The 12,984-nt window shown below is 37.6% G+C and overlaps 1 protein-coding gene across 1 annotated transcript; it reads right to left on the minus strand.

The window, feature by feature from the left end:
- Positions 1-688: 688 nt before the first annotated feature.
- On the minus strand, positions 689-11,180 carry LOC139740874 (ubiquitin thioesterase OTUB1-like). Its single transcript, XM_071651458.1, has 7 exons — positions 11,108-11,180; positions 8,386-8,438; positions 7,073-7,168; positions 6,212-6,330; positions 5,712-5,796; positions 3,694-3,888; positions 689-2,273 (listed from the first exon to the last, which is right to left on the minus strand). Exons 1-7 carry the CDS (start codon positions 11,160-11,162, stop codon positions 2,076-2,078), a joined length of 801 nt encoding a protein of 266 aa, XP_071507559.1. The 5' UTR covers positions 11,163-11,180; the 3' UTR covers positions 689-2,075.
- Positions 11,181-12,984: the final 1,804 nt, after the last annotated feature.

Genomic DNA, 12,984 nt, shown 5'->3' on the forward strand with positions numbered 1-12,984 from the left:
ATTCAACAATATTGAAAAAAAAAAATGATCATCATCATTATCACACAAAGTACTCCCAGATAACAAACATCTACAATTGTACTTTCAGCAAACATTGGTTCTAGATATTTTTTTGTGATTTGCTCTCAGTTTTGCACTTCCAAACACTTTATATGAGAATTTGTGGCACGTGCATTCACAGGTTTCATCAAATTTCAACCACATGCTTGAATACCTGTAATGAGTTTTTCATTGTGAAAGTAAATACACTTCATCTTTCATGCAATTCACAAATTTCATTGCAGAAGCTATTAAGGGGGTGGGTGCCCCAGAAAGAGTCGTTTTTCTGTAGAACCAAATCTTTTCAATGTACTTTAGGCCTACATGGTTAGCAACGGTTATTTGAAGAGATAATTGTGTCCTAAGACAGCTCATTTCAGAATTGGTGTATTCTGCAGACAGCGTTTGAACAAATTGTGGTTTTTTTTTCCCTGTTAACATGCAAAGCAATATTGTATTTTACTAGTATATAAATGCATTCTGCCCGAGTCAATTTAGTCCCTCTTCAATGGTTGCATACACAGTGGATAAGGTTTACATGAAGTCATCATAATATGAAATAAAATAGATAAAATAATGTTTTGAAAAAAAATACAACACATGCATGCATGCATGTTTACATTAACAAAAAACCCATATGATTGATGGATCAAATCCACTGTATGTATACATCACATAAGAACAACCAACTCAAAGAATACGCCAACAATGCCCAAGCATGAAGTGTCATATAAATTGTTTTCCTTCTCGGGGCACTCATCTTTCTTTTTCTTTTTCTATGTTCTTGATTATAGAAAACCCTTTGTGCTTCAATAAAGCACGAAAACATTGACATCTATATTACATATTCAAGACAAACACCAATAACAAGATGCATACAATGGTGTATTTTCCCCCTAAAACAATGAACTTTATTCTGTTATCATATCAGTGCAACTAAAGAGATAAACAGTTACAAATTCAAATACCATTTTTTTTTTACATCACATTACAGAAAATATCAATAATTTAAAACAATGGCTTTATTTTAGAGTTTTACATAAACCCTCCATTAAGAGCTTTTCGACAGTATGGCACAAATGACAATTCAACCAATCTTGCTTCTGCTGAGGAGGTTGCCATGGCAACATGGGTCTTGCATCCACTTGCATGCTGTCCTGTACCTGTCTTGAGAGTCAATCAGATCAATCTGGATAAAGCAATGACTCACAGTTACCACTGATTTTGAAACCTCAACAATAACCCACTCCTGTCATTAGCCTTGCTTACAGTCCCTCTAATTTTCTCAGTCACTCTTTGAAAATGATTACCGACCCTGTTGACTTGCTGAAATCAAATGTCACATCAACCTTCCTCGTACACCCGTACCACAAAACTTTACAATCAACCTTACCACAAGCTATTCACAAGCAATTCACTGAGAATGTCAAATTGAATCATCAGAATGGTGCTGTCTTGAAAATCATCATGATCAGCAAATGACAGCTAAATATTACTCACAGGGCCACAGTTTGGTGAAGAGAAATCAAATTGCTGCTACTTCTGAAAGTCTAATTGTTTTCATAAAATGAGACTAATGAGTGTACATTGTATATTATCCTCTTTAACATGATGATTATGACTACGCCTGCTGTGTTGTGACATATTCAAGAGACAAGTAGCTACTTTCTGCTGCTATAAGCCTGATATATCCTTAAAGGCAAATGCAGGCTACTATCTACACTTTACAGGACTGATAACAGTGGATACATTCCAAGTGATTGTCCATTATTTTCTGGTCACAACCCACCACAATTCCTTGTCCAGCGACCTGGTGAAACATGTCCTATCAACATTAATGCCCAATCCTGCAGCAAATGCACAATTAATGAAACACAGGACACAGAGCACTGAGTGTGCACATCAACACCCCTGCCATGAGTTTATGAAACCCAGATTGTTTTACAACAACCATGAATATTCATCAGTTCTCTCTTCCCAGTTGAGGGCATTGGTCAAAAAAAAAATGGAAGCATCCATTCTTCAGAGAGGGGTGGCTAGGAGTAGAGTATATCATAATGACCAGGCCGGTAGAGGAGGGTGAGCTGTGGTGTGCATCCCTCGGGGAAGTCGTGACAGTTGACCTTTCCCCCCTCACCCCGATCTAGGTATGCCACTCTGATGCCAACAGACAGGGCAGTGGTCAGTGCAATGATGTGGATGTGGTCACTCTCTTTGGCCATTGGCTCAACTTCCTGTTTTGGGTGACATAGTGAATGAAAAAGTGAGTAATGCCACTAATCGCACAGATTTATGATCAAACATTTCAGATGAAACAGACTCAACGATTGGCATGTCCCCCCCCCCCCCCCCCACAATTGTTTTTCCTGTGAAATATACACCTTGCAGTTCAAGTGTATCTGGACTCAAAATGTCAATTTTCTGACATTGTAGACTAGTGTATTGGTAATATCCCAGAGATATCTGAGATTTCTCCCATAAAGAGATACTAAATTAAAAAGATCAGTCCCCAAATGCCGAAAATTACAAGCACATTGATTTAAACTAGTCATCTAGCATTATTCATTCCATTCAGTTGCATACACATTGCAGGTCTACAACTTTCTGTGCAAACTTTGATGTTCAGTACTCAAATGCTCATGTATAGTACAAACTACAAAGCAATTGTACGGGCATCAGTGCATCACCAAATACGCGTGCACATGCTTGAAACGTACGGCCTAAACACGGAACCAAATAGATCTGGGTGCTCCATGAGGGGTAAAGAATGTCACTTGATTTTATTTCATTTATCATCCTTATGAAGAATTATTGGAAACAAGATCAATGTATTTGGGCCTTATTTTAGATGTTTACTATTATCTTAGATGCTGTTTTAACTCTCAAGTTTAATTTTTGGGTAAGATATCCTTTTACTGCACAAGTCATTACAAGTGTAGGATGAATGCCTGACCATGGGAAATGACCTGTACAACATTGATCGGTTGATTAATATTTTGAACATGTTAGATAGTAGGCTCTCATATCAATTGATCATTTAACCTCATCAAAACTGCCCAGTTTGAGAGACATAGTGCATTCTGACTTTCAACACATTGCGCTGACAGAATTACACTCTTCTACTGCAAATACATGGTGCTAAGACTCCTTGAAATGAAGGAGTACAGTTACTCAAACAGTTTGTCCTTGATTCATGACCACGGCAACGATAACGACCAAACAATCTATTGGGCATATTGGAGTATCCGAATTAAGTAAGAGTAGTGTTTGGTGATCTGTCATCCTCTGCACACACACTACATAGGCATAACAACTGCCTGCATACATACTACATAATATAATACATCCAAAAAACTTCGCCCCAAGCCCATCCCACCTTCTCAATTGGTGGGCCACGGCCCACTTGTGGACCATAAAGCTCTCTCAGGTGAGCCACCATGTCGGCCAAAAAATTACTATAAAATATTCCTTGTCCATCTGACTGGGCTTAAAAAAACTTAAATGAGCGAAAGTGGGCCTCGGATTAGAGAAAGGTTGAGAAGTGTCGCCCTAAGCCATTTTTACTTTTCTGACACGAAACAGATATTTTTCAAACTTGTTTACCACGATGAATAGGTAAGTGTATTTACTATAGAGAGCTAAACTACTCCTTACCTGGCTGCAGAATTCTTTGACAGTCCTGCCACCTTCAATGAAATTCTGATAGAACTCGCTCTGCTTCTGGAGCTCTCCCGACGTGAGAAGGCGGAAGTAGACAACGAGGTAATCCGAAATGCCTTGGTCACAGAACGTGTCCACCAGTTTGTCCACACTGGGCTGGTCTTGCAACGACTGAACGGCCTCCATGAACTAGACAAAGAATACCATTCAAATGGAATTTGCAACTCAGTGGCATCATAACATGCAATACCAGAAATGCTGCAAGTATTTACACTCTTACATTCTAAAATTTATTATGGCTCTTTTCCAGATACCAACACAAAAAGGACCAAAGACATACTTGTATACACTTACATACTTAGAATCATGTTGCGTATATGTCTGTGGACTTTGATGAAAATTGAAGTATTATCTACCCCTTGAATATTACTTCATTCACTGTATGATTTAAACCTTCAAGTTAAAAATATAAATAAACTGACTTATTTTGGTAGGGATGAGAATGTGGCTTCATACAAATTTATCTGTCCATATATGAAAATGAGAGAGTATGTTATTCATTTGGCATCACAACAACTTTTTTTTTTTTTTTTTGGGGGGGGGGGGGGTGGGGGGTAAGATTCTTGCATCCAAACACACGCACACACACACCAAAGGCAAACTTTCCTAGATTATCTGTTCAGAGCACAGAAAAACAGTGAGATTGGGAAGCCAATCATCCCACAGGACCCATAGAAAAGATAACTTTTGTAATCATTCAGCACATTATTATTTATCTTAAACTAAAGTGAACAATTATGTAAAATGTGGGCAAAGCCTCTGCAAACCTTAGTGACTGTTTAATAATATACCTCAGGGGCGGATCCAGGAATTCCATCAAGAGGGGGCGCGTTTACAAAATTAAAGGGGGGGCGCACGCACCCCTCCCCCCATTTTTTTCTTTTTATTTCTTTTGTTTCAACAAAAAATAAAGGGGGGCATGCGCCGCTTGCGGTCCTCCCTGGATCCGCCCCTGTACCTTTATAAAGGGGATCGTATAGTTTTGGTTGAGACCTAACTTCAGGTTTCTAACATTTTTGGTGAGATTATACGAAACCTCTTACGAAATATGAAAGAGCCTGGAATTCAAAGTTTATTTGATGAAAATTGGTTCTGAAATGGCTGAGATACCCAAAACAGAGCGATCCAAATAAAATGTGGGACCCACAATCTATTATGATGGCTTTGTTTTACTTTGTTTTTGGATGTCTCAGCCATTCCGAAACCGATTTTCATCAAATAAACTTTGAATTCCTCTTAGAATGGTATGCTCTGTACTATATCATAAGTAGTTTCTTGGTATCTCACAAAGAGTTAAAAGCCCAATTCTCATCTCAACCAATTCTGTACCATCCCTTTATTATGAAGACTAAACCCGGTTCTATCATTACAAGTGTGACAACAGAGACTTCAACCACAAGCATTTATACAATGGGACATTCTTCTGCCTGAACCCCCAAGCAAAGTGGAGACTCACATTGTGTACACAGAGTGAGTAGAGACTCACATTGTGTACACAGAGTGAGTGGAGACTCACATTGTGTACACAGAGTGAGTGGAGACTCACATCGTGTACACAGAGTGAGTGGAGACTCACATTGTGTACACAGAGTGAGTGGAGACTCACATTGTGTACACAGAGTGAGTGGAGACTCACATTGTGTACACAGAGTGCACACCAGAAGCTCAAAGTGCAATGTCCCTTGGAGGAGGGATCCGTGACCCAGTGTATCACCCCAGAGGTTCTAGGGTTATAAATGCACTCTGGTTCCATATTTCAATAGCATTATCTTTGAACAGAGATGACAAAGCAAAGTTGAGTGGGAGAATGCTAAGTTTTAAGCAGTAAAAGATATATCTTCAGCACAAGAAATTCAAACTTAAGCGGAAGAGCAGGAGATTTTGAGATAATGGCTTCAAAGTGGGAGGTCTTCTGCCCCAAACGGGAGAATTGGAGTCTTTGTCATACTCACTGTATCATGGAAGTCTTCCAAAGTGAAAGATGGGAAACCCAGGTTGATCAGCTCATCTTTGCTCTCCTTTGCAATGCCAATAAACCTGCAGAAAGCATGGAAAACATGGAAAACTGAGGAGATTTCCTATCTTTGTTTTTTGTTTATCTATTTCTTTATTTTCCAATCAAGCAATGTGAACACTTTGAAACAGCAGTTAAAATCTAAATGCAATGTTTTCACTTCATCGCAGAAAGTACACTCATAACAAGGATGCATCATGCCATGTAGTACACCTTTCTGAAATTGAGAAGACGCCAGTTGGACAACCTAGCATGATTCAAAAGCTTGGCTCTCAACTCACAAATTTTGGCACATGAACTTGCAATGTCTTCTCATGAACATACGGTAGGGCAGTGCAAAGGCATCAACTATACAAGTTTCTCGATATACACGAAAAGAAGTCTTTAGAAAAGGGGGAAAAGGAACACTGTATATCTGGTAACACACATTTTCCTCACCTGTGAAGTTCTACTTTGTCTGTGAGAAGAGTCTCAAAGTATGCAAAGCCAAATGCTCGGAAGAAGCAATTTCCATCACCTCTTGTTTTTCTGATAAACCTGTGCTTCGTCAAAAGATCCTGTAAGTCGAGGCAAAGAGAAGATCGATACACATGTATGTTTGCAAAGATCAAATGTTTCTTTTTAGTTTCATCAAAACATGTCAGCCAGCATAACATACAGGAGAAAAAGTTCAACTGGTGATGCACATTTTTTTTTATTCATTACTACATAATACTGCCTGTATGCATGTGAATAATTTTTATCTATGTCACAATCATCAATGCTTAGTCTATTTCGCAAACTGTCTTCTTTCACATTATTACTATATTTCAATGCTAATGTTATGACACTGGTACATAACATAAGTCTGTTAGAAGTAGGAACTCAAAATTTTCCCATTTACACAAATGCTTCAGAATTTTGGAGAATAATCTATGCTTGGCCCAAAGATTTGACTTGTTTTTATTTATCTACTTTAATACAGCTGTTGTTTATTTTAATGGATTTCACTCAGCACTTCTATGACCAACCATGAATACAAGTCACCTGTTGTAAACAAATCAGCTCTCGTAAATAATGCAGAATTTGATCCTACATGTCCGTCTAGATGGCATACAATCTTGCTACCAGAGAGTAAAACTGAAAAACGGTGACGTGCTGTCTCTACAGCACTCATTCAAATGTGATACTATACTGCTTTACAAGTCTCGTGTGTCATTATGCAAATGTTGCTACTGAACAAGTCTTTCATGATAAGGAATGATTAATCACGTTTACAACATTTTGTATGTATACTGAACAATTTTATGATGGAATTACCTCAATTTTCTGGCTGTAGACGGGATCACTTCTAAACTCATCTGTGAGAACTGAAAGAGGAAGCTTGTCACTCACAAGAGCTGTTGATTCTTTCATCTGGAATGGAAAAAAGAGCAGAGAGTAAGGTCATACAATATATACAAATGTAGAATAGTTTATATCAATACAGTCAACAAACTTGCTTCAGTCAAATCCAATGGCATAAAGCATAAATGCAATGATGTGGATGATAATGAACTTTACAATACAAAAGACTATTGCTGAGAGCACAAGTGCAACTATCACAGCCTTTTAATACGTGTAGGTGAATCATTGAATAAGACTTTGTGTTGGAAGAAATAAGATTCAATGCACTCTCTACGGACAAAATAATGGAATTTCCAGACAAGTCATTTGCAGCTATATACATGTCAGTATTAGAATCAGTGGTCAAACATCAGTATCACCTGACTTTTCTGTAAGGTGTGTTTGTTTGTTTGTTTCTTTCTTTCTTTGTTTAAACAATACCTGTTTCCAAGGCTGCCAACATTTCCTCATCAAAATCAAAGAGGCTTCACAAGGCAAACAGAGATATACTTGTGTTCTACACAAGGTTGACTGACAAATCAAGGAGGCTTTTGCTTTGTCAGGACACGAAGAGATACTTGAACTTTCTGGGGAACCCCCTGAAAAATTAGAAGACTTGGCAGCTCTGCTCACGGACAACCTCCTGACTCCAGACAAAAACTGCAATGTCACACATTCATTTTACAATATCCAAAGCCAAGCAACATTGTCTTGATGTACTATGCAGATCAGATCATGTGCAATGAACACATGAAAATATTGGTGAATTGATCTCTTGAATGAACAGTAAGCAAACTTAGAATCTTGAGCAGGATTTGAACCTAAGGCCTCCTCATCATCAGACAGGCGTCTTATCCACAAGACCACTGAACTTCAGCCCGACAGCCAGTGCTGGTTTTAATCCTTATAGCATGTAGCAGCTACTGTGTAATACGGATTAGAACCAGCACTGGCTGCTGGGCGGAAGCTCAGTGGTCTAGGATGAGCGCCTGTCCAGTGATCAGGAGGTTGCAGGTTTGAATCCTGCTCGAGTATGATTGAGTGATACTGATGTTTGACCATGATTTCTTTTGTCATGGCTACTACTAAAATACTGATCAATTCAGTGCGCATTTATGTCAATGTATGGCAAATTGTCAATTAGTTGCAATTTAAAAAAAAAAATCTAGATGCAAGAATTTCATCAATTTAAATGAAACAACAATCTATTTACATGCATTTGATCTTTAGCAACAATCTTAGCTCACCTCTTTCTCGATCTTATCCACTTGAGCTATGATTGCTTCATCCCTGGCCATACCTAGAACAGAGAATGAACAAAATTATTTTAAAAAAAAGAAGTGGAAGAAAAAGAAGAAGGAGAAGAAGAAGAAGAAGAAAAATGATGATGAAAAGGAGGAGTCCCTATAATACAAGGCTTACTAGTCAAAAATGAAGGGATGACATCTGTTCATACTGACTTCCTGCCCAATAAATATAGACATTGTAGACATCATTTTAGTTGAGCACTTCATGTCATTATTCCACATATATCTCCATTTTCACATAATTTTTCTATTCATTACTTATAAAAACAAAATAAGAGTGAGCCTTGCAAGAAAGAACAGTACCCCTAGATACATTGTAAGTGTTATCAAAGTCTGATCTGTTTACATCGAGTATTTTTGGGATTTGGATGTGAGGGAAAAAGAAAATGAATACTGAAATAAATGATTGTTCATAATAAGGTTTTTATCATCTCCTCCCCCTCCTTTCTTCTTCTTCTCTCTCTCTCTCTCTCTCTCTCCCTCTCCCTAACCCTTATTCCACGAGCATCATGTTGGACCCTCTTGTTTTTCTTCGCTATAATGTTATTTGTTATCGGTTGCCAAACAGTCAAGCGTTGTGCTTATTATTGGCAATCGTTCTGTATGCAAATTATTAACATGTTACTCATGTAATTATACTACAGATGTATTGCATAATTGATTCCGTCCGTAATGAAAAAGACATGGAATATAATTAGATGATCTCTACACACATCGAATATGGAAATGTAAAAGACTTCCTGGAATGATAAGCATACATTCAAGAATTTATAGAAAGTTAATGATATGAGACTTCTGATTTAATTAGAATACCAGTCTCTATGACAAAACAACATTGATAACAAATTAATGTAATTATAATAACAGAAATGTGTAGCAGCTCATAAAACAAAGCAAAATACAATGTGTCCATGCAATACGGTAAGCTTCAGAAATAATTATTAGACATCCTTTTGGTGAAAATAACCTAGATACGGAGTACACATCCACTCTAGTAAAAAAGAATGTAGAATTATAGAACTGAATCGACACAATGTAATTCACCACTTATCAAAGTATTTGAAGGTATTCAAAGCAATGAATAAAGAAAGTTTTGCATTGATATGTAATAGCATACAGTAAGTATGCCTAACAAGCAAGCGAGGATAACATACCATTCAATGACATAGAGACTTTGAGGAATGGCATCCTTGTGGAATGTCTTATAATTTCTTGTAGGCCCTACACTGTACCATCTTTTTAACAGCAAGGTGAAAATGAATGTCTTCGTTCTGAGAAATAATTTCATTTTCATTTTCAGCATTAATTTGATGTGTAACAAAATATTGACACAATTAGTGTGGTTCAGCAATAAAAAAAGGAAAAAAAAGGATACATTATGATTACATTGTATGTCATAGCAAACGAAATGCACTTGAGGATCCAAATTTATCTCAACTCACTCTATAAATGCACAGAGATCCTCTATCTTTGTCTTCAATGAAGAAATAATAAGTGAATAAAATGATAAATTTACTTCTTTAACTTTAAGTAGACTGGTGTATATAAATAGGATCCGAAAGATACATTTCAGCAACTCATCTAGAAACCTCTATAACCTCTACCGCTCTCTAGATCTAGTCTAGTTTCCATGTAAAATCATCTCCATGCAGTCCCATATAACACTTTCTAAACTGATTAACTGGCAATTCTGGCTGACGTTAGCGTTGGAGCTATCACAGTGAACAATGCAAGCAGACTGGTCAACCAGCAAGTGTCTATACAGTCACTATTTAGAGTTAATAGACGTAACCTGTTAGTGTTACGGCCAGTATATAAATTTACAGCCTGCCTAGGCCGCGGCTGTATTTTCTTATTTCTTATTTCTACCTAATGTGAATGAGAAGATATATCAGGAGGAATTGTATATAACGTAATATCATTGATGTACAGCACTGCACTGCACTTACCCGCTATTGGGCTCGTCTGTTTGTATCATGTGTGTAGAATTATAGTAGTTAATATATAGTTTTGTTCTGGTGTATCACAAAGACACAATGTCAATACACAATCGGGAAACTGCCTTGCAAAATAATGTGTAGTGGGTGGAGCGCCCTCGTTGCAAATGAGTGGTCTAGGCATAGGTCATGCATGATCGGCCGAGAAGCCTGCTCAACGTTACTGAGCTGGGCTCAACATTACCGAGCCGCGCTTACCAGATTTTGCGAGCCTTGTAACGTTGGTTGTACGAAATCTCTCAACCTTTTAAATTATGCGTGCAGATTGTTCCGGCCCCGCGCCAAATAAAATTATTATCACGATTATTTTAGTTATTGGAACAGTGGAATTATTATTTCTTCCGTATTGAAAAAAAAAATGAGTGTGAATTTCTTTTTATATATAAAATAGAAGGCGTAAATATTCAATATTGAAATTTGAATGATGCGCTTTTAAGCACCAACAACAACGTACAACAACAACGCCGAGGTAGCACTAGCACTCAGTAGGTTTTCAGTATTGCACTGCACTGACACATATTTCTACGCACGGGACTGGACGATATCAACTGAGGGAAGAATCGCAAAATTCAGCTTTCTTTCATCTTAAGAGATATTTCAACAACAATCAAATCTTACCCGAAATAAATAATCGAGCATAAAGTATTAAGAAAACGAACGGGTACCTGAAAATTGTTCAATTTCTTGATCGGTCAGCGGCTTCTCCTCCTTGTTTGCCATCCTGGCTGGTCTGGTGTCGGTGGGCGCTAACGTTAGATGTACACCAACGTAACGAGTGTATACGCGAAGCGCATTTACTTGCCTCTACGTACATCTAATCGTCATCTACGTCCTGTGAAGGCGATTCAAAAGCTCTTTGTACGTGTCGCTGATCATGTAGGCCCTACTGGACTGGTACTGCACTATACCAGCCGGATTCAATTCAATTCAATTTCGGTTTTATTTAAAAAACAAACAAACAAACAAACACCAAATAAAAGTCCGAAGACTAACCATGATATTTGTTCCATCATGTTTTACAATGTTGCCAAATATGATGTGTCTCTTATGTCATACATGTCATGTAAATGTTTTTTGATGTATGTTGTAATTGCACAAACTATTTTTGTAAAATGCATGTGGACAAAACAATATCCATGATGATGGACAATGCATGAAATGAAATGAATTGAAGTATATGAAAAAAAAAAGATACACCAGAGGCATGCGACAATTATCATGCAGTTTAAAAAGTAATCAATTAAATTCTGGGAGAACTTGGCTGCCGAAATTAACATTCATTCCACTCCATACTATAGTATCTTATTTAAGAGAATGATTGCAAGAGTGAACTGTTTTACTTTCATTAGCATTTACACAACATTTAACAATGATCGAGCCCCCTACCCCCACCCCAAAAAATAAAAAAAAAATCGAAAAATAAACTCGATCGTTTAAAGGCTTTTGATGTCTTGGCGCTAAAGTATAGGCCCTACTCCAGGATCAGAATGTGTTGCTTACTTAAGAATCCGTTGTGAACTACTAATTATGCATTTTGAATATTCTCTAACCAAAGCAAGTAGACTTACATTATAAGTGAAAGAAAAACAATGTTGGTGTAAATCAAACGCACTATTTAGGGACAGTTTGGGTAGGGGTAGGTTTGGGCACCTCTATTCAAGGAGTTGCCTTTGAATGTGACGATCCCTTTAAGTGAACTAATGCGATCAGTCATCGTCCGGCGTCCGTCATGCGTAAACTTTTTGCATCTTTAGCTTCTTCTTTAAAACTAATTACAAATGTTTACAAAACGTGAATATTCCAAATTAGGATCTTTATTCGTTGAAAGGGTGCCATTTCTAAAGATTCCTCAAACTTGAAAAGCCCCAACAGTAAGGAATCTTTATATATAATATGATCTTCTTCTTTAGAACCCGAAAAAAAAAAAAAAAACATGATAGAGCTTTAATGTACAGTATACGCCATGAGTTACATTGGTGGCTGCAATTTCAGGTTTGTTCATGACAGATCCGTATGGGGGGGGGGGGCGCTAAATTGGTGCCCAATTTTAACATTTTTATCTTCTTGAAAACCCCATGGTGAATTTTCACAAAAGTTGGCAGGAAGCATCCCTGCATGTAGGGTGATAGAGGATTTCAAAAAAAAAAAAATGGGCCCCATGCTCCTCATCCCAAAATCCCTAAAAGAATGATAATAATGATACAAAAAATAGTTTTTCTTAAACTCTCATAGTGCTGAGTTTGTATATTGGTGACTTTACTTTCGAATTTTTTCAGGGTGTGTCCCCCCCCCCCCACACACACACACACAACTTAGGCCAGAAGGTTCAAAGAAGAGAATCTGAAAAAGAAAAAAAAAATGCGCCTTTGAATGTTTCTATAACAGATATATGGCGCTATACAAATGCTGTGGATCATCATCATCATACCGTGAGGACCCTATTGCGGGTGTAATTTTTCACCTTATTAATACATTCAGACCAGGGTCTCCATGTGAGCACCTTTAAAGATGTAACTTTGCATCATTCTGGTCTGATGTGCCC

Source organism: Diadema antillarum, unplaced genomic scaffold, assembly GCF_040938485.1.
Source record: "Diadema antillarum isolate AM-2024a unplaced genomic scaffold, OU_Dant_1.0 seq00000889_RagTag, whole genome shotgun sequence".
In the NCBI taxonomy this organism is placed as follows: Eukaryota; Metazoa; Echinodermata; class Echinoidea; order Diadematoida; family Diadematidae; genus Diadema; species Diadema antillarum.

Coding starts and splice junctions, on each gene's coding strand:
- LOC139740874 (XM_071651458.1), bottom strand. CDS start 11,162: ATGGCAAACAAGGAGGAGAAGCCGCTGACCGATCAAGAAATTGAACAA. Junction 7,169..8,385: donor TGGATAAGATCGAGAAAGAG/GTGAGCTAAGAT, acceptor TTTCCATTCCAG/ATGAAAGAATCAACAGCTCT. Junction 6,331..7,072: donor TCTACAGCCAGAAAATTGAG/GTAATTCCATCA, acceptor CTCGACTTACAG/GATCTTTTGACGAAGCACAG.